The sequence below is a fragment of the Dendropsophus ebraccatus genome, chromosome 8, assembly GCF_027789765.1.
Source record: "Dendropsophus ebraccatus isolate aDenEbr1 chromosome 8, aDenEbr1.pat, whole genome shotgun sequence".
Classification (NCBI taxonomy): Eukaryota; Metazoa; Chordata; class Amphibia; order Anura; family Hylidae; genus Dendropsophus; species Dendropsophus ebraccatus.
This window is the reverse complement of record NC_091461.1, coordinates 8,094,380-8,115,843: the sequence shown is the minus strand read 5'-3', so window position 1 is coordinate 8,115,843 and position 21,464 is coordinate 8,094,380. Positions and strand designations below refer to the sequence as shown.

At 46.9% G+C, this 21,464-nt stretch overlaps 1 protein-coding gene across 9 annotated transcripts in view; it reads left to right on the top strand.

Moving 5' to 3' along the window:
* Positions 1-21,464, top strand: part of TDRD1 (tudor domain containing 1) — a 55,549-nt gene that overhangs the window by 5,388 nt on the left and 28,697 nt on the right. Inside the window, exons 2-7 of one of the 9 annotated variants that reach the window (XM_069979740.1) lie at positions 4,808-4,912; positions 13,208-13,349; positions 15,452-15,554; positions 17,599-17,650; positions 17,809-17,916; positions 20,643-20,828. In XM_069979740.1, coding sequence (XP_069835841.1) covers positions 4,826-4,912; positions 13,208-13,349; positions 15,452-15,554; positions 17,599-17,650; positions 17,809-17,916; positions 20,643-20,828 — 678 coding nt within the window. In that variant the 5' untranslated portion in view covers positions 4,808-4,825. The other 8 variants (XM_069979741.1, XM_069979745.1, XM_069979742.1 and 5 more) reach the window with 8 other exon arrangements.

Genomic DNA, 21,464 nt, shown 5'->3' with positions numbered 1-21,464 from the left:
CTAGTCAGGAATCACCTCAACCCACGCCGTTGAACGTCTCTAAAGGTGCAGGACAATATCCTAAACCTAGAGGATCCGGATAGAGCAACTCTATCTCGCAGCACAGGTGTAACCAGGTAATCCTGGCCAGCTTGCTCAACTAAGGTAGCAAGGACTGGGGCTTGTGTCATCTTGTTAGGACGGGTCACCCGACACTGCAGGGCAGTATTCAAGTATTCTGTTTCTTCTTCTAAAGTTCTGGCAGAGCACAGTACTAAACTGGGTTGGGACTCTCAGGACAAACTACTCTCCGCTACTCTGAACTTACTTCTCAGCACGCAACCAAGTCAGCACTGCTATTCTACCTCTAAAGCTCTCAGCACAGATCTTGTCTAGTCAGAAGTCTGGTGTACTAAGTGTTCCTTCAGTAAGTGTACAAACACACACGACTGCGGATCTGTGCCCTATCTCCTCTATGTGCAGACAAACTCGCAGTGGGATGTACATCGCGCTGCGAGTTTGACAGCAGCGCGCCCCGTTAACCCCACCGCCACTGGAGCTTGTACATTACCTGATCCCGTCTCCGGCTTTCTTCAGGGCTCCCGACGTCTTCACTGCCCGCTCAGCCAGTCAGTGTGCTGCGGCAGGGCAGCGCACTGATTGGCCAAGCGGGACGTCCCGGGACCAGGTGACATTATAGTCTCCGGGGGGTTAGCGGGGCAGGCTCCTGTCAAACTCGCAGCGGGATGTACATCCCGCTGCGAGTTTGTCTGCACATTGAGGAGACAGGGCACAGATCCGCTGCGGATCTGTCATGTGTGTTTGTACCCTAAGGGTACAAACACACAAACTCCGTATACGCAGCGTATTTACTGCTGCGATACATAGCAAATACGCAGCAAATACACAGCAGATTAGATCTAAATAACTGAACACAGCATCATATCTGCACCATCAAATCTGCTGCGTATCTGCTGCGTATCTGCTGCGTATCTGGTGTGTGTGTTTATACCCTAAGGGTGCCTTCACACCTACCGTATCGCAGGAGAAAATCCACTGCAGATCCGCAGCAGATTTAACTAAATGAATGAACACAGCATCAAATCCGCACTTACAAATCTGCTGCGGATCCGCAGCGTATTTGACAGTGCGTTTTGAGTACTGTGTTCATTCATTTAGTTAAATCTGCTGCGGATCTGCAGCGGATTTTCTCCTGCGATACGGTAGGTGTGAAGGGACCCTTAGGGTACAAACACACACACACACACCGTATACGCAGCGTATTTACTGCTGCGATACACAGCAAATACACAGCAGATTAGATCTAAATAACTGAACACAGCATCAAATCTGCTGCAGATCTGCTGTGTATCTGCTGCGTATATGGTGTGTGTGTTTATACCCTAAAGAAGAGTTTATTTATTATAACGAGACTTGGTGATCATTGTTCCGGCACCTACACAGTAGTAACACCATCCTTGGGTCATGTCCCCTTTCTGCGAGTGGCGGTACCAACAGTCCGGGTGGTTCACATCTCCACTCCGGACCACCGTGATAAGTACCCAAGGGACCCCCTCACAGCCCAGCAGGTCACCGACCACAGGGGAAAGGGTATAGCCAGCCACAAATCTAAATGCAGGTGTGTCGCCATACCTGTGTGTGGAGTCAGCACTGGCGTCACGACAACTTACCATCTGGCTGAGCTATACTCCACCGACCAACCACCACAGTAGTGGCGTCCCACTGTACCATCTATCAAGTGACTGGTTGAGCACACACCACATCTGATCCCCCTAGATAAGGGATGTCAAAGCGGCGTCCTCCAGCTGTTGCAGAACTACAATTCCCACCATGCCCGGACAGCCAGAGCTTTATCTGTTCAGACATGATGGGAATAGTAATTTTGCAACATGAACTTCCCATCTGTGCCATACACCATATAGTCTCCCTGACCTTTGACCCGGAACCTGTAGCATTGTGCCACCTGACTGCAATGTTCCCTTGGATCCCAGCTTGCCCCCCACTGGTGCCTCACCCCTGTGTCTTCTAGTGCCCTCAGCCAGGTGACAGCCACATCGGGAGCACCACCTGTATTACAGCATTGGAGGGAAACCTATCTGTGATGTCTGACGCGGGGGCGCTGCGGCTCCGGCCATTGGACACTGCCCCCCACTGTTCTTCTAAGTATTGTCTTTCTGATTGTTAGCTGTGTGCCCATCTGGACCTTTATATTATAATAGTGGACTCTTATCCACAAGGAGGCCCTTAGAACTGGGGTGACCCCCACAATCTGCCCTCGTTTCCCCAGTACATACCTTCTATTTATATAGTTAAAATGCAAAAAACACCCTAAACAAAAGAAAAAAAAGTGAATTAAAAACCTTGTGTCGTCCTATCAATATGTTTCGTCACGCAGCGTGATGTAATTGATAAGCCGATTACTTTGAATAAGTCAGGCTGCGTGACGAAACGTTAGACAATAGGCGTGGATAATGTTGGTACTTTGTGCCGTCTTGTGTGTATACTTACATATTTAGTAGCTAGGAGACGGTTTTATTGCTTTTCTTTATTTCTGGTCCGGGGAGGGAACGGGCCTCTAGTGGAGCGTATCGACAAAACGGCTCCACCAGTGGGCAGGCTAGCTAGCAGTCCGAGAGGGATCCCATACTCTCCTTCCTACAATAATTGTATACAGCGGTGCCTTGGATTACGAGCATAATTCGTTCCGGGACGGCGCTTGTAATCCAAATACACTCTTAAACAAAAGCAAATTTTCCCATAAGAAATCACTGATACGCAGACAATTTGTTCCACACCCCAAAAATAATGATTTATTATTCTGAATAACATGTAAAACAGATGAAACAAACATTTAGAAACAGCAGACTATGTCATATTATAAGTTACTGTACAGTAATGGAGAGGATGGGAAACACAAGGGCGGACAGAGACTGCAGGGAGCAGGAAGGAATGAGCAGGACAGATGTGGGCACATACATGCAGCGCTCTCTGTCCGGGGAGAGAGGGGTTACAGCTATGGAGAGATTACCCCCCCACACACAGTCCTGTCCCCTGATGTAAGCCCCAGCCTGAAGTGGATCTGATATGATTTGGAAGGTGAGGGAGACTTCCTGGGTCAGAGTACAGTGCTGTAGACCCTGCTATGCAGACCATGCCCCTCCCCCACTCCCCCTCTCACCCAGTACAGGGAGCTCTTACACCAAAGCAATGCTCTTACACCAAGTCACAATTTTGAAAAACTGTGAGATCTTAAACCAAAACGCTCTTAAACCAAGGTACCACTGTAACTGAAAGTGGCCTGGACTCTGCTTGGTGAAGGCATCATAGTCCAGGCCACTTCTAGTGAAGATGAAGCCGGTCAGCGTGGGGAGTAGGTGAGTAGTACATGAGATGACAGGAGAGCACATCATGCGCTCCTGTCATCTCTGCAGCCGGGCCGCGGGGGAGATGATCTGTGCCGCGATCCGCACTAGGACATGTCCTATTTTTTCGCTGTGCGCTGTGTGAATCTAAGTGTCTGAGCCTTCCCAGGGTTACTTGCACTGCGAGATAGGATACGTAGATCCTCTGGTAACTTTGTCTTATCCAGGCTAGTTCCTCTGTGTTGTAAGATACTACCCTGCACTTTATAGAGATGTTCTCGGTGTAGGTTGGGTTTATCCCTGACTTGTCCTCCGTGTAGTGTCTAGCACTGCATGGTGGACATAGTGGATCGACTAGAGAAACAGAGTGTCCCTGGCTTGGCTACAGCAGGGACGTCTACTCTGAATGTCTTCCTCCCACGAGAATCTGAGTAAGACTGACTGACTGTCACTACACTTCCTCCTAACAAGTGACTACTTCCTACAAGTGGTGTGTGAATGGTGGAAAGTAGGGATGGTCCGAACCGAGTTCGGATCGGGTTCGTACGAACCCGAACCCTCGGTAATGATTCCCGCTGTCTGCCCGCTTCGTGGAGCGGGCGGATCCAGCGGGAGGACCGCCTGGAAAACTGGGATACAGCCATAGCCATAGGCTGTGTCCCAGTTTTCCAGGCGTTACTCCTGCTGTATCCGCCCCCTCCACGGAGCGGGCAGACAGCGGAATCTGCTGCTGAGCGTTCAGGTTCATACGAACTCGAACCTTGGCAGTTTCGGACCATCCCGATTGGAAAGGAATGCGTGCAAAGGAAAGAAGAGAAAGGATAGGTTGGAAAGAGAGAGCATCTCCACTGGTCAATAAAAGTACATAACATATAGGAAGCAGTAACCCTTTGCTTACTTCAGCTGTATAATACAAAAGAGCTCAAATGGAAAACACTGACATCTAGTGGTGAAATAATAAACTACCTTCATGACCACTTGGCTTTGAGTAAAAGGGCTTTTGTGACAGGTGTGACATACAAAACACCCGTGGTGGGACACCACGTAACCGCATAACAAGTATAGTCTCAGGTGGTGCAGCTGGGTCAGTGGGGAGGGGGCCTGCCTGGGTATCCAGACACACACCTAACTCCTGTATTGGGGTCACAAAAGGGGCCATAACTCCTTTTTGGGGACTCAGAAGGGGGCCTAACTCCTGTATGGGGTCAAAGAAGGGGGCCTAACTCCGGTATGGGCGTCCAGAAGGGGGCCTAACTCCTGTATGGGGTCAAAGAAGGGGACATAACTCCTTTTTGGGGACTCAAAAGGGGGCCTAACTCCTGTATGAGGGTGCAGAAGGGGCTAACTAAGGGGGGCACTATTACTGCGTGGGGCATTACAGTTGGGGAGTTGGTATCGAGGTGGGTATGGTGCAGGAGCAAAGAGCTAAATTGTTTGTCTGGCAGGTTCTGTGGAGACGAACCATGGCTGTAAGAAGTCATCATGGCGGTCTGGGCTGGATGGAGAAGAAAAGGACAAGTGAACAACTCCGATCAGAGAAGACGTCACAGGTGAGTCACTGGATGTAATCACAATACATGTACCGTTCCTGTGTATTGCTGGTATATATCGCTATATGTAATCACTTATATAGTGCACAGATACTGTGAGGTGCTGGTATATACCACTCTATAGTCACTGTAATCACTTATATAGTGCACAGACCCCGTGTAGTGCTGGTATATACCTCTATATGGTCACTATATGTAATCACTTATATAATGTACATGTACAGATACTGTGTAGTGCTGGTATATACTGCTATATGTAATCACTTATATAGTGCACAGACCCTGTGTAGTGCTGGTATATACCGCTATATAGTCACTATATGTAATCACTTATATAATGTACATGTACAGATCCTGTGTGGCGCTGGTATATACCGCTCTATGTAATCACTTATATAATGCACAGACCCTGTGTAGTGCTGATATACACTCACCGGCCACTTTATTAGGTACACCATAATAGTAACGGGTTGGACCCCCTTTTGCCTTCAGAACTGCCTCAATTCTTGGTGGCATAGGTACAACAAGGTGCTGGAAGCTTCCTCAGAGATTTTGGTCCATATTGACATGATGACATCACACAGTTGCCGCAGATTTGTCGGCTGCACATCCATGATGCCAATCTCCCGTTCCACCACATCCCAAAGATGCTCTATTGGATTGAGATCTGGTGACTGTGGAGGCCATTGGAGTACAGTGAACTCATTGTCATGTGCAAGAAACCAGTCTGAGATGATTCTAGCTTTATGACATGGCGCATTATCCTGCTGAAAGTAGCCATCAGATGTTGGGTCCATTGTGGTCATAAAGGGATGGACATGGTCAGCAACAATACTCAGGTAGGCTGTGGCGTTGCAACCATGCTCAATTGGTACCAAGGGGCCCAAAGAGTGCCAAGAAAATATTCCCCACACCATGACACCACCACCACCAGCCTGAACCGTTGATACAAGGCAGGATGGATCCATGCTTTCATGTTGTTGACGCCAAATTCTGACCCTACCATCCGAATGTCGCAGCAGAAATCGAGACTCATCAGACCAGGCAACGTTTTTCCAATCTTCTACTGTCCAATCTCGATGAGCTTGTGCAAATTGTAGCCTCAGTTTCCTGTTCTTAGCTGAGCGGAGTGGCACCCGGTGTGGTCTTCTGCTGCTGTAGCCCATCTGCCTCAGAGTTGGCCGTACTGTGCGTTCAGAGATGCTCTTCTGCCTACCTTGGTTGTAACGGTTGGCTATTTGAGTCACTGTTGCCTTTCTATCAGCTGGAACCAGTCTGCCCATTCTCCTCTGACCTCTGGCATCAACAAGGCATTTCCGCCCACAGAACTGCCGCTCACTGGATGGTTTTTCTTTTTCGGACCATTCTCTGTAAACCCTAGAGATGGTTGTGCGTGAAAATCCCAGTAGATCAGCAGTTTCTGAAATACTCAGACCAGCCCTTCTGGCACCAACAACCATGCCACGTTCAAAGGCCCTCAAATCACCTTTCTTCCCCATACTGATGCTCAGTTTGAACTGCAGGAGATTGTCTTGACCATGTCTACATGCCTAAACGCACTGAGTTGCCGCCATGTGATTGGCTGATTAGAAATTAAGTGGTAACGTGCAGTTGGACAGGTGTACCTAATAAAGTGGCCGGTGAGTGTATACCGCTATATGGTCACTGTATGTAATCACTTATATAATGTACATGTACAGATCCTGTGTAGTGCTGGTATATACCGCTATATGTAATCACTTATATAGTGCACAGACCCTTTGTAGTGCTGGTATATACCGCTATATGGTCACTGTAATCACTAATTTAGTGCACAGACCCTCTTGACTATCCTCCGAGAATAATGTGTTTCATTTATTGACTGGATCTGATCTGGAGATATTAGTCGCTCCGGCCTCATCTGTCCCAGTTATGATGTCATCTCCTGTGTGATAACATATTGGGCTCAGGCTGTAGGCTGTGCTGGTGCTTTATATGATAGGAGACCTCCTTGTAGGATGACTTCAGTAGTTGGGTCACAGACCTGGCTCCCTGTAGTTGTCTGTCTATAGATCTCCATGTATGTGCCACAGCCATGGCCGCCTCCTGGTTGTGGTTTATTAGGTGTCTGGGCCGGGTTTGACTGAACTCTGACCTCTCGGCCAATGTACCTAGTGATCCACCACAGTCATAAACCAAGGTGTCTCAGGATTTTCTACCGCTCAGTAAGGCACAAACTGTACTGGCCTTTGTACAATTAAAGGGGTACTCCAGCGAAAATCTTTTTTCTTTTAAATCAACTGGTTTTAAGCAGTTATACAGATTTGTAATTTACTTCTATATGAAAATCTACAGTCTTCCAGTACTTATCAGCTGCTGTATGTCCTGCAGGAAGTGGTGTATTCTCTCCAGTCTGACACAGTGCTCTCTGCTGCCACCTCTGTCCATGTCAGGAACTGTCCAGAGTAGGAGAGGTTTTCTATGGATTTGCTGCTGCTCTGGACAGTTCCTTTTTTTTTTTTTTTTTTTTTATTCTCAATTTTATTACAGTTTTCAATTATTTAAAAACAACAGTACAAACCGCACCCATAAGGGTGAAACGATACATCCATGAAACACTCATGTGAGGTCATAGTAGGAACAATCAACAACAACAGACAATGGTTCTAAAACTAACAAGTGCACTTCACAACTCTCAGCGGGAGTTGCATTGTGAGGGTATAGAGGAGTGGGGAATGGGCTACCACTCGGTCGGTGACCAAGAGGGAACCGCCAAGAAAGAGGAAGAGAGGCAAAAGAGGAAGGGAAGGAAGAAGAAGAGGAAAAGGAGGGGGGGGGGATCAGGATGTCCGCAGCTCTGGACAGTTCCTGACATGGACAAAAGTGGCAGCAGAGAGCACTGTGTCAGATTGGAAAGAATACACCACTTCCTGCAGGACATACAGTAGCTGATAAGTACTAGAATACTTTTTTAAGTATATGCTGTTCTTCCCTGGGTGCCTCATAACTGACTGCCACTCCTCCTGGGGGTGCCTTATAACTGACTGCCGCCCCTCCCTGGGTGCCTCATAACTGACTGCCACTCTTCCTGGGGTGGCTTATAACTGACTGCCGCCCCTCCCCGGGTGCCTTATAACTGACTGCCACTCCTCCCCGGATGCCTTATAACTGACTGCCGCTCCTCCTGGGGTGCCTTATAACTGACTGCCGCCCCTCCCCGGGTGCCTTATAACTGACTGCCACTCCTCCCCTGGTGCTTTATAACTGACTGAGTTTTCCCAGCACCCCGGGGATGAGCGGCAGTCAGTTATAAGGCACCCGGGGAGGAGCGGCAATCAGTTATGAGGCACAGGGGGAGGAGCGGCAATCAGTTATAAGGCACCTGGGGAGGAGTGGCAGTCAGTTATAAGGCACCTGGGGAGGAGTGGCAGTCAGTTATAAGGCACCTGGGGAGGAGCGGCAGTCAGTTATAAGGCACCCGGGGAGGAGCGGCAGTCATCTTCCTCTTCCCTCTTCTGCCCCCTTGTGGTCCTCTCCTCTGCCTCCATCTTGCCCTCTGTTTTTCTTTCTCTTGTGCCTCCATCTTACCCTTTGTTTCTTTTTCTCCTCTGCCATCTTCCCCTTCCTCCTTCTGCCCCCTTGTGGTCCTCTCCTCTGCCTCCATCTTCCTCTCCTTTCCCTCATCTGCCCCCTTGTGGTCCTCTCCTCTGCCTCCATCTTCCTCTCCTTTCCCTCATCTGCCCCCTTGTGGTCCTCTCCTCTGCCTCCATCTTCCCCTTCCTCCTTCTGCCCCCTTGTGGTCCTCTCCTCTGCCTCCATCTTCCTCTCCTTTCCCTCATCTGCCCCCTGTGGTCCTCTCCTCTGCCTCCATCTTCCTCTCCTTTCCCTCATCTGCCCCCTTGTGGTCCTCTCCTCTGCCTCCATCTTCCCCTCCCTTTCCCTCTTCTGCCCCCTTGTGGTCCTCTCATCTGCCCCCATCTTCCCCTCCCTTTCCCTCTTCTGCCCCCTGTGGTCCTCTCATCTGCCTCCATCTTCCCCTCCCTTTCCCTCTTCTGCCCCCTTGTGGTCCTCTCCTCTGCCTCCATCTTCCCCTCCCTTTCCCTCTTCTGCCCCCTTGTGGTCCTCTCATCTGCCCCCATCTTCCCCTCCCTTTCCCTCATCTGCCCCCTTGTGGTCCTCTCATCTGCCCCCATCTTCCCCTCCCTTTCCCTCATCTGCCCCCTTGTGGTCCTCTCATCTGCCCCCATCTTCCCCTCCCTTTCCCTCATCTGCCCCCTTGTGGTCCTCTCATCTGCCCCCATCTTCCCCTCCCTTTCCCTCATCTGCCCCCTTGTGGTCCTCTCCTCTGCCTCCACCTTCCCCTCCCCGATCTTCCTCTCCTCTGCCCCTTGCGGTCCTCTCCCCATCCTGACCTGCACCTGTAATACTGGCGCCGGTCTCTAGAGGTCGCTATGAGTGGTGAGATGACGATTGCATGTCTCGCGAGATTTAGTGCTGCGCGGTAAGCCGGGGCGGGAGTTGTCGCTGTACTCAGTGGCTGGCGATAAGCGAGGGAGGATGAAGGAAGCAGAGTCCTCGGAGAAGACGGTAAGGACCGGGAGGGGAGCGCTGAGGTGGGGCACACCCCGGCTGCCTGTGGGATGGCGGGTGCCCTGTATTCCGGAGTGGCCAATCAGTACGCGGCTCTTATCTCGTCAGTACAATATAAGCTCGCCGCTGATTGGTTACCGAGTTTATTCCGACATTTGGTTGCTATAAAGGCCTGTCTGGCGGCCGTTGTTCTAGGGTTTATATTCATCCTAAATATAGCTGCTGTGATGCGATGTGTGAACTGGGGGCAAAAGATGGTGTCTTCTATATGTAAGGCCCACCTATAGTCAGTGCACGGTCTAGTGTAAACCCCGCCCTGGTGAGTGTGCACCGTCTAGTGTAAACCCCGCCCAGGTGAGTGTGCACGGTCTAGTGTAAACCCCGCCCAGGTGAGTGTGCACGGTCTAGTGTAAACCCCGCCCAGGTGAGTGTGCACGGTCTAGTGTAAACCCCGCCCAGGTGAGTGTGCACGGTCTAGTGTAAACCCCGCCCAGGTGAGTGTGCACGGTCTAGTGTAAACCCCGCCCAGGTGAGTGTGCACGGTCTAGTGTAAACCCCGCCCAGGTGAGTGTGCACGGTCTAGTGTAAACCCCGCCCAGGTGAGTGTGCACGGTCTAGTGTAAACCCCGCCCTGGTGAGTGTGCACGGTCTAGTGTAAACCCCGCCCAGGTGAGTGTGCACGGTCTAGTGTAAACCCCGCCCAGGTGAGTGTGCACGGTCTAGTGTAAACCCCGCCCTGGTGAGTGTGCACAGTCTAGTGTAAACCCCGCCCAGGTGAGTGTGCACAGTCCTAGTGTAAACCCCGCCCTGGTGAGTGTGCACAGTCCTAGTGTAAACCCCGCCCAGGTGAGTGTGCACAGTCTAGTGTAAACCCCGCCCAGGTGAGTGTGCACGGTCTAGTGTAAACCCCGCCCTGGTGAGTGTGCACGGTCTAGTGTAAACCCCGCCCAGGTGAGTGTGCACAGTCCTAGTGTAAACCCCGCCCAGGTGAGTGTGCACAGTCCTAGTGTAAACCCCGCCCAGGTGAGTGTGCACAGTCCTAGTGTAAACCCCGCCCAGGTGAGTGTGCACAGTCTAGTGTAAACACCGCCCTGGTGAGTGTGCACGGTCTAGTGTAAACCCCGCCCTGGTGAGTGTGCACGGTCTAGTGTAAACCCCGCCCTGGTGAGAGTGCACGGTCTAGTGTAAACCCCAACCTGGTGAGTGTGCACAGTCCTAGTGTAAACCCTTCCTCCGGTCAGTGCACAGTCTAGTGTCCTCTCTTCTCTAGAGTGTAAGTGTACCACGGTACATACAGGGTCACCTTAGATACCACGGTACATACAGGGTCACCTTAGATACCACGGTACATACAGGGTCACCTTAGATACCACGGTACATACAGGGTCACCTTAGATACCACGGTACATACAGGGTCACCTTAGATACCACGGTACATACAGGGTCACCTTAGATACCACGGTACATACAGGGTCACCTTAGATACCACGGTACATACAGGGTCACCTTAGATACCACGGTACATACAGGGGCACCGTAGATACAAGGGTACATACAGGGTCACCTTAGATACCAGGGTACATACAGGGTCACCTTAGATACCACGGTACATACAGGGTCACCTTAGATACCACGGTACATACAGGGTCACCTTAGATACCACGGTACATACAGGGGCACCTTAGATACCACGGTACATACAGGGGCACCTTAGATACCACGGTACATACAGGGGCACCTTAGATACCACGGTACATACAAAGGCACCTTAGATACCACGGTACATACAGGGGCACCTTAGATACCACGGTACATACAGGGGCACCTTAGATACCACGGTACAAAGAAAGCAAAGAATTCCTTCAGCTCATATAAAATGTTTACATTTTTTGTGGGTATTCTTAAAAGAAAACAGCCGACGCGTTTTGAGCCCCCTGGCTCTTAATCATGGCATCTATACAAACATATATAGAGACAAAGTGTTAATACATAGTAACAATACATAGACATGGTTAAAAAACACACATTGAATGTCACTGTGTACATATAAAGTCAGCAATCTGTTACATCAAGTGATCAGGCCATATTAACAAAATATAGTTGTAAGTATCTCTTCATATCAGAAAAGACATACCATTTTATGTAAATTTCGTGAAGAGAAACCCAATTGACATGCTTAATATGCCTAAAATTTCACAGCACAAAAGGTATGATGCCAGAACATACAAGTATTAATTACTAGATTAGTATTGATTTCCCGAATCTGGGATAGATCAAGGGGAAAAATCAGACAAAATTGGCTCTGTGAAATAAAATAAAATAACAAATGAAGAATAGTATTGTGACCTAGTATATTGCTATTCAAAAAGGGTCACCTTAGATACCAGGGTACTTACAGGGTCACCTTAGATACCAGGGTACACTACATACACGGTCACCTTAGATACCAGGGTAGATACACGGTCACCTTAGATACCAGGGTAGATACACGGTCACCTTAGATACCAGGGTACTTACAGGGTCACCTTAGATACCAGGGTACACTACATACACGGTCACCTTAGATACCAGGGTAGATACACGGTCACCTTAGATACCAGGGTAGATACACGGTCACCTTAGATACCAGGGTACATACAGGGTCACCTTAGATACCAGGGTACATACAGGGTCACCTTAGATACCTGGCTACATACAAGGTCACCTTAGATACCAGGGTACATACAGGGTCACCTTAGATACCAGGGTACATACAGGGGCACCTTAGATACCAGGGTACATACATGGTCACTTTAGATACCAGGGTACATACAGGGTCACCTTAGATACCAGGGTACATACAGGGTCACCTTAGATACCAGGGTACATACATGGTCACTTTAGATACCAGGGTACATACAGGGTCACCTTAGATACCAGGGTACATACATGGTCACTTTAGATACCAGGGTACATACAGGGTCACCTTAGATACTAGGGTACATACAGGGTCACCTTAGATACCTCTGTACATACAGGGTCACCTTAGATACCTCTGTACATACAGGGTCACCTTAGATACCTCTGTACATACAGGGTCACCTTAGATACCTCTGTACATACAGGGTCACCTTAGATACCAGGGTACATACAGAGTCACCTTAGATACCAGGGTACATACAGGGTCACCTTAGATACCAGGGTACATACAGGGTCACCTTAGATACCAGGGTACATACAGGGTCACCTTAGATACCAGGGTACATACAGGGTCACCTTAGATACCAGAGTACATACAGGGTCACCTTAGATACCAGGGTACATACAGGGTCACCTTAGATACCAGGGTACATACAGGGCCACCTTAGATACCAGGGTACATACAGGGTCACCTTAGATACCAGGGTACATACAGGGTCACCTTAGATACCAGTGTACATACAGGGTCACCTTAGATACCAGGGTACATACAGGGTCACCTTAGATACCAGGGTACATACAGGGTCACCTTAGATACCAGGGTACATACAGGGTCACCTTAGATACCAGGGTACATACAGGGTCACCTTAGATACCAGGGTACATACAGGGTCACCTTAGATACCACGGTACATACAGGGTCACCTTAGATACCTCGGTACATACACGGTCACCTTAGTCCCCTCGTAGTTTTCCATGTAACTGCTTGTACGTGATTTTGGCTTCTAAAGTGTCACAGAGCTTGCACTCTTTTTTTTTTTTTTGCAGGATGCGGCAATGGCTCAGAACAAGGAGAGGAAGCTGCGCATGCCGCTCAGTAACATCCTGTCTATTGATAATAACTCAGAATTGTTTAAGTCTATAAAACAAGTAGCTGGATCCCCCACCTGCCACACCTGTGGTTTATCTGGTAAGAATCATCTCTGCTATATTACCATAGCGTATACAGTATCTTACCTTACTGTGGTATATACTGTATATGTTATAGTACCTTACCATGGTGTATACAGTATGTGTTATATTACCTTACCGTGGCGTATATAGTATCTTACCTTACCATGGCATATACAATATGTGTTATATTACTTTACCATGGTGTATACAGTATCTTACCTTACCATGGCATATACAATATGTGTTATATTACTTTACCATGGTGTATACAGTATGTTACCTTACTATAGCGTATAAAATGTTATATTACCTTACCATGGTGTATACAGTATGTCTTATATTACCTTACAATGGTGTGTACAGTATGTTACCTTACCATGGTGTGTATAGTATGTGTTATATTACCTTACCTTGGCATATACAGTATGTTATTATCTAACCATGGCCTCCGAGGTCCGCCTTCGGACTGCGGTCCACCGGTTGAGGACCCCTGGCGTATACAGTATGTGTTACATTACCTTACCATGGCGTATACAGTATGTTATATTACCTTACCATGGCGTATACAGTATGTTACATTACCTTACCATGGCGTATACAGTATTTGTTACATTACCTTACCATGGCGTATACAGTATGTGTTACATTACCTAACCATGGCGTATACAGTATGTTATATTACCTTACCATGGTGTATACAGTATATTACCTTAGCATGGCGTAAACAATAAGTGTTACATTACCTTAGCATGGTGTATACAGTATATTACCTTACCATGACGTATACAATAAGTGTTACATTACCTTAGCATGGTGTATACAGTATATTACCTTACCATGACGTATACAATAAGTGTTACATTACCTTAGCATGGTGTATAGAGTATGTGTCACATTACCTTACCATGGTGTATACAGTATGTTATATTACCTTACCATGGCATATACAGTGGTACCTTGGTTTAAGAGTAACTTGGTTTAAGAGCTCACAGTTTTTCAAAATTGTGACTTGGATTAAGAGCATTGCTTTGGTGTAAGAGCTCCCTGTACTGGGTGGGAGGGGAGTGGGGGAGGGGCATGGTCTGCATAGCGGGGTCTACAACCCTGTACTCTGACCCAGGAAGTCTCCCTCACCTTCCAAATCATAGCAGATCCACTTCAGGCTGGGGCTTACATCAGAGGACAGGACTGTGGAGGTAATCTCTCCATAGCTGTAACCCAGGCATGTCCAAACTTTTTTCGTAGAGTGCCAAATTTGATGAAGTGAACATGTGCGAGGGCCGACCATTTTACATGCTACATGCTATATGCTTTATAACACAGGCAGATAATAGCAAGCTGGATACCTGGGGGGCCGTAAAAGTTTGGAACGCGGGCCGCAAATGGCCCTCCGGCCGGACTTTGGACATGCATGCTGTAACCCCTCTCTCCCCAGATAGAGAGCGCTGCATGTATGTGCCCACATCTGTCCTGCTCATTCCTTCCTGCTCCCTGCAGTCTCTGTCCACCCTTGATTTTCCCATCCTCTCCATTACTGTACAGTAACTTATAATATCACGGATTCTGCTGTTTCTGGATCTTTGTTTCATCTGTTTAATTACATGTTATTCAGAATAATGAATCATTATTTTTGGGGCGTGGAACCAATTGTCTGCATTTCTATGATTTCTTATGGGAAACTTTGCTTTGGTTTACGAGTGGATTTGGATTACAAGTGCAGTCCCCGAACGAATTATGCTCCTAATCCAAGGCACCACTGTACTAAATATCACCTAACCATGGCGTATACAGTATGTGTTATATTACCTTACCGTGTCGACCATGGCTGGTGCCATGTAGCGTCCCTCAATGAGGCCAGTCCCGCTCACAGCTTGCTCAGCTCCAGTTGGAAGTAAGGAAGCAGAGAAGACGCGACCAGAGCTCTGAGGACCAGTGAGCAATGGGAAATTTGAACAAATATGGACCCAGGACTGATGCTGAGTATAAAATCTGTGTGTCTTTTTTCCCCCCAGGTGACGAAGTTGTCCTTTAAGCGTCCACATATTTAAAACCTTTAGCTCTGTATGTCCAGTGTCTCTGGCTGGAAATACTTACATGAAATCTTGTCTTGTGTCTCAGGATCACTGCGATGCTCCCAGTGTCATCAGACATATTACTGCTCTAAGGAGTGCCAGAAGCAAGACTGGAAGGCTCATTCTGAGCTCTGCCGGCCGGCTGGACAGTACGTGACCGCTCCTCATCCCACACATCCAGAAATAACAATTCACAGATTATAAATAGTATATGTCTGTCTATCAGTGTGCACAGGGTTATCGGCCCATTCACTCAGTCATGGACTCATGTGATCCATATGGAACAGCTCAAGTGCACTTCAGTAGCACAGTGCACCCGAATACAAAGGATTTATAGAAGAACAGATGCTTGCTGTGTCCATTCCTAAGCATCTTGTGTATTACATAAAGGCCAAGTGAATTTCTAGACTGGGGGGGGGGGGGGTCAAACTTGGGACCTTCCAGCTGTTGCAAAACTACAATTCCCATCATTCCTGGACAGCCAAAGCTTTAGCTGTCCAGGCATGATGGGAGTTGTAGTTTTACAGCAGCTGGAGGGGCCCGAGTCTACTTTAATTGTTTGTATGTAATTCGTACATTTATTCATCTCACAGTCAGACTATGGTCGGCAGGGAAAAGAGCTCCCGCAATCAGCCAATAAAAGAAAAATCGCTTAATTCTGATCACTTAAAGTTATTGCTGCTCTGCTGCACATCTTTCCCTCTAAGCGGGACTGTGCGGCTGACTATAATGGACTGTGCTGCATGATTCATTGAATTTTGCAAAGGTTTTTCAAATGGGCACCGTCTCAACAATTGCTTTTTTACATGTCCAGCTCTTTGAAAATGCTTCTGCCTGCCAAAGCCCTCTTAGAGGAGATGCACTGTAGAGCTTAAAGTGACACTGTCACCCCCTATTTGCATTTTGACTGCTGTCCACAGGTGTAAAGGGTAAATGTTACAGCTTTCATTACTTATTTTGTATCACACCTCATGGTGCTTGTTCTGGTAAAAAGTCATTTTTATCACCTGTGGATTGGTATATGTGGGCCTAGCCGCCTTTGTGCCACATCGCTCCGTCCCTAGCACCACATAATCGCCGCCTAAGCCCTGCCCCCTCAACAGCCATTGAAAGGGCCAGCCTAAAGCTCTAGGCCCCACCCCCTAGATTGTCCCACACCAATGGCCGCTGAGGGAGCGGGGCCTATGCGGCGATGACGTCACGGATAGCGGCGACACTAAGTGGCGCTAGGGGCGGAGCGATGTGGCACAAAGGTGGCTAGGCCCTGCCCACATATACCAATCCACAGGTGATAAAAATCGACTTTTTACCAGAACAAGCACCATGAGGTGTGATATAAAATAAGTAATGAAAGCTGTAACATTTACCCTTTACTCCTGTGGAGAGCAGTCAAAATGCAAGTAGGGGGTGACAGTGTCACTTTAAAGGACTACTCTGGTGAAATAAAATATTTTTCAAATTAACTGTTATCATAAAGTTTTACAGTTTTGTAATTTACCTATATTTAAAAGTCTTCAGTCTTCCGGTATTTATCAGCTGCTGTATGTCCTGCATGAAGTGGTGTATTCTCTCCAGTCTTACACAGTGCTCTCTGCTGCCACCTCTGTCCATGTCAGGAACTGTCCACAGCAGCAGCAAATCCCCATAGAAAACCTCTCCTGCTCTGGACAGTTCCTGACATGGACAGAGGTGGCAGCAGAGAGCACTGTGTCAGACTGGAGAGAATACACCTCTTCCTGCAGGACATTCGACAGCTGATAAGTACTGGAAGACTGAAACCATTTTAAATTTACAGATCTGTGTAACTTTCTGACACCAGTTTTTCACCAGAGTAAAAAAGTGGTGTAAAATCACAGCACTAAAATTACAGCTCTGTTCAAGTATATAGAAGATGGTAACTGTGTGGGAAAATTGGGGAAAAAAAAGTTGTTGCTTTACTTAACCAGATAGACTAAATCATTTAGTAATGAATGTATCCTAGAGATCTGTCATTGTATACTTTATCAGGACAACCCATTATCTATTGAGATTGTTTGTCACCTTTGCCCTCTGTCCCTGATTGGCTGCTCACTGTGAGGGCACCCATTATAATGAATGTGTGTCTGTGCTGTGCCCTGTGTTGGGTTTGGCTTATGTGTGCTTTGTCAGGAAAGCCTTTTTTAATCGTTTTATAACTTATTTTCCATTTTTCAGGAAGGAAACAAATGGTATTAAACCCCCGAGTGGAGCAGGCGACATGAGCAAGGTAGCGCAGGCTGTGACGTATTCTAAACCGTAGATTACAGGCTTATATCATTGCATGTTCTTTTATTTTGGCGTATATTTGGTTGTATATTTATTGGTGCATTTTACATGAATACATCCTTATTGTCACACAGAGTATGTTCACTTTACTTCTTCTAGACCAAGGCTCACCAGACTCCTGACAAAATGAATGAAGATGTATATAGAAGGAAGATTATGCTTTTTGATATACTGGGGGAAGCACTGGGTGAAGGGACAGAGTTTGAGGTAAAACCCAGCATCTGTATCTGTACCTGTATCCTGTACATATTACATATTCGGAACATATGCCATAAGTATTTTATTAGGACAGCCCAGACAGTCTGTAAACTGCACAGCTGCTTGTCTCCTCTTCCTGCTCACTCATCCCCCTCGGTCCCTCGCCCCTCCAAAAGTTATAATGGGCTCAGCAAATCCGTCTCTGTAATGAAGGCGGCTTTGCCTGATAATGAACAGATAAAAAAGGAGGGGCACGCTGGGAAACAGCTTTTTGAGTACAGAAAGAGACTTCTTTGGCTAATAAAACCTATTACAGAGTTTCCTACAGTCACTGACACTATTGATTTCTGCAAAAATATTTTAAATGACAGCTACACACCCCTTGCTGCCCACCATTAACCCTAGTAGCCTGCAGTGTTAAAGTGTCACCCACAGGATCTGTGCTCCTGTCACTGTCCGATCTGACTGCGGGGGTCCCGATCGTTGTCCCTGGCTGCTGGAGGAGTTATACTTGGCCTCTGTGTGGTTCGATTGTCAGTCTTTAACCCTTTCCCGCACGAGGACGTAACTGTACGTCCTCATGCGGGTGCGGGCGTTCAGAGCGGGGCCGCGCGGCGACCCTGCTCTGAACCACCGCGATCCTGGCTGCCTCATGTAGCCCGGGATCGCGGCTATTAGCAGGCACGCCGTGCCCGCTAATTAGATAATCGAAGGCAGCTGTCAAAGATGACAGCTGCCTCCGATTACCGGATTCAGCCGTTCCCTGGTGTCTAGTGGGTGAGATCACTCTTCCGGGACGTTGTCCCGGAGAAGCGATCTCCGTTACTGAAGCCGGCCGGGGACCGCTCCAAGCTGGCGCCGTCCCCGGCTCGGCCGAAAGCAAATGAGTGCCGATCTCATTGATCTTTGCTGTATAACTATACAGCAAAGATCTCAATGAGAGATCAAAGTGTATATACTAGAAGTCCCCTAGGGGTAATAACCCTAACCCCAGGGGGGAATAACCCTAACCCCAGGGGGGAATAACCCTAACCCCAGGGGGAATAACCCTAACCCCAGGGGGGAATAACCCTAACCCCAGGGGGGAATAACCCTAACCCCAGGGGGGAATAACCCTAACCCCAGGGGGGAATAACCCTAACCCCAGGGGGGAATAACCCTAACCCCAGGGGGGAATAACCCTAACCCCAGGGGGGAATAACCCCAACCCCAGGGGGGAATAACCCTACCCCCAGGGGGGCTTCTAGTATATGTGTAAAAAAAAAAAAAAAAAGTCTGAATCACACCCCTTTTCCCAGGTTATTTCCCAGGTTATAAATAAAAGTAAATAAATAAATAAACATGTTTGCTTTCGCCGCGTGCGTAATCGCCCGAACTATTAATTAATCACATTACTGATCTCGCACGGTAAACGGCGTAAGCGCAAAAATATCCCAAAGTGCAAAATTGCTCATTTTTGGTTGCATCAAATCCAGAAAAAATGTAATAAAAAGCGATCAAAAAGTCGCATATATGCACAATCAAGGTACCAATAGAAAGAACACATCATGGCGCAAAAAATGACACCTGACACAGCCCCATAGACCAAAGGATAAAAGCGCTATAAGCCTGGGAACGGAGCAATTTTAAGGAACATATATTTGTTAACAATGGTTTGAATTTTTTACAGGCCATCAGATAAAAGAAAAGTTATACATGTTATGTATCTTTAATCGTAACGACTTGAGGGACATATATAACATGTCAGTTTTTCCATAGGACACACGGCGTAAAAACACAATCCCCCCAAAGAAAAAGAATTGTTTTTTTTTTTTTTCAATTTCACTGCGTATATAATTTTTTTCTGGTTTCGCAGCATATTTTATGCAAAAATTCAGCCTGTCATTGCAAAGTACAATTAGTGATGCAAAAAATAAGGGCTCATGTGGGTCTGTAGGTGTAAAAATGCAAGTGCTATGGCCTTTTAAGCACAAGGAGGAAAAAATGAAAACGCAAAAATAAAAAATTAGCCTGGTCCCGAAGGGGTTAAATAGAGTCTGCCTTGAGCAGACTCTGAGAAGATTGCCAATAATACTGATCAATGCTATGCATGGCATAGCATTGACCAGTGTATGCAATCCAATGATTGCATGTCATTGCCCTTTAAGAGGACTTAAAAAGTGCAAAAAAAAAAAAGTTTTTAAAATTAGCCCCTCCCCCAAAATAAGTTTAAATCACCCCCCCCCCCCTTTACCATTTTAAAAATAAACATATATCATAGAGTGTGTAATTGTCTGATCTAGTAAAATATAACTATTATTCCTGCATATGTGAGCGGTGTTAACGAAAAGAGGAAAAATATGGAAGGATTGCATTTATTGTCACATTATCTTTGAGACTTTTTTCCACACAAATATGGTAGTACTAAAAATTGTAGATAGTGGCGCAAAAACTGACGCCTAACCAGCCCTCTAGGTGAAAAGATAAAAGCGATATGGCTCGACTCCTAGAATGTGAAAAGGAAAAAATGAAAACGCAAAAAATTAAAAATGGCGCCAACATAGGCAGCAGAGGCAAAGAGTTAAATATATAGCATTCTCCTCTGTTCTTATTGAATTGGAGGGACAGGCAAGATTTCTCCCACATAATGACACATACTGTGACTTATCTCCATTATTTGTTTCTCCCGATTTTGTATTTGCTGTGATTTCATGTAGAACCTAAAAAATAATGTCTGTATTTCTTTCTCTTCTCAGGGTTTTACAGTGGAGTATTCAAGCCCGAGTAATTTCTTTGTGAGCGCATTTGATGCTAAATCAGTGGATAAACTCGTAAAAGTGACAAATACCCTAAAAAAGTTTTATTCAGACCCCAGTAACATAAGGAAAGATTACATTCCTGACACAGGTGAAGTCTGCGTGGCAAAGTATCGTCAGGACCGGGTGAGACACAGCGTGATTTCTCAGACGTACATACTGGGCTATGGTGTGACTCCGCTGGCCCTACCTCACATAAAGAACCAGCACTGCATTGCTATTCACTTTGTTGTAAAGTCGTTTGATGACTTTGTATGAATACATTATATGAATGGACATTGTGATTGTTCACCAAGAGTCACCTTTTCTGCGCTTCCATGCTGCTCTGATTGTTCATTCGGAGGTTTTCTGATTGATCGTAGACTTCCAATATGACGCCATCCTTGTACGTTTCCCAGCATTCTGCTCTCCTCCTTTATTACTGTACGTCTTTTGGTACAGAGGTCATCTGTGGGCTAGCTTAGCTAGTGCATTGTATAGCTACCCGGCGCACAGAGGGAAGAGAAGACTGCTCCAAGATGGAAGGGATTTATACATTAACCCCTTTGTGCTGCAGCTAGTTTGGGCCTTAATGACCAGGCTAATTTTTCAAAATCTGACCTGTCTCACTTTATGCTCTCATAGCTCAGTGATGCTTTAACGTATGCTAGCGATTCTGAGATTGTTTTTTCGTGACATATGGCACTTTATGTTAGTGGCAAAATTTGGTCACTACTTTGTGTGTTTTTTGTGAAAAACATCAAAATATCATGAAAAATTTAA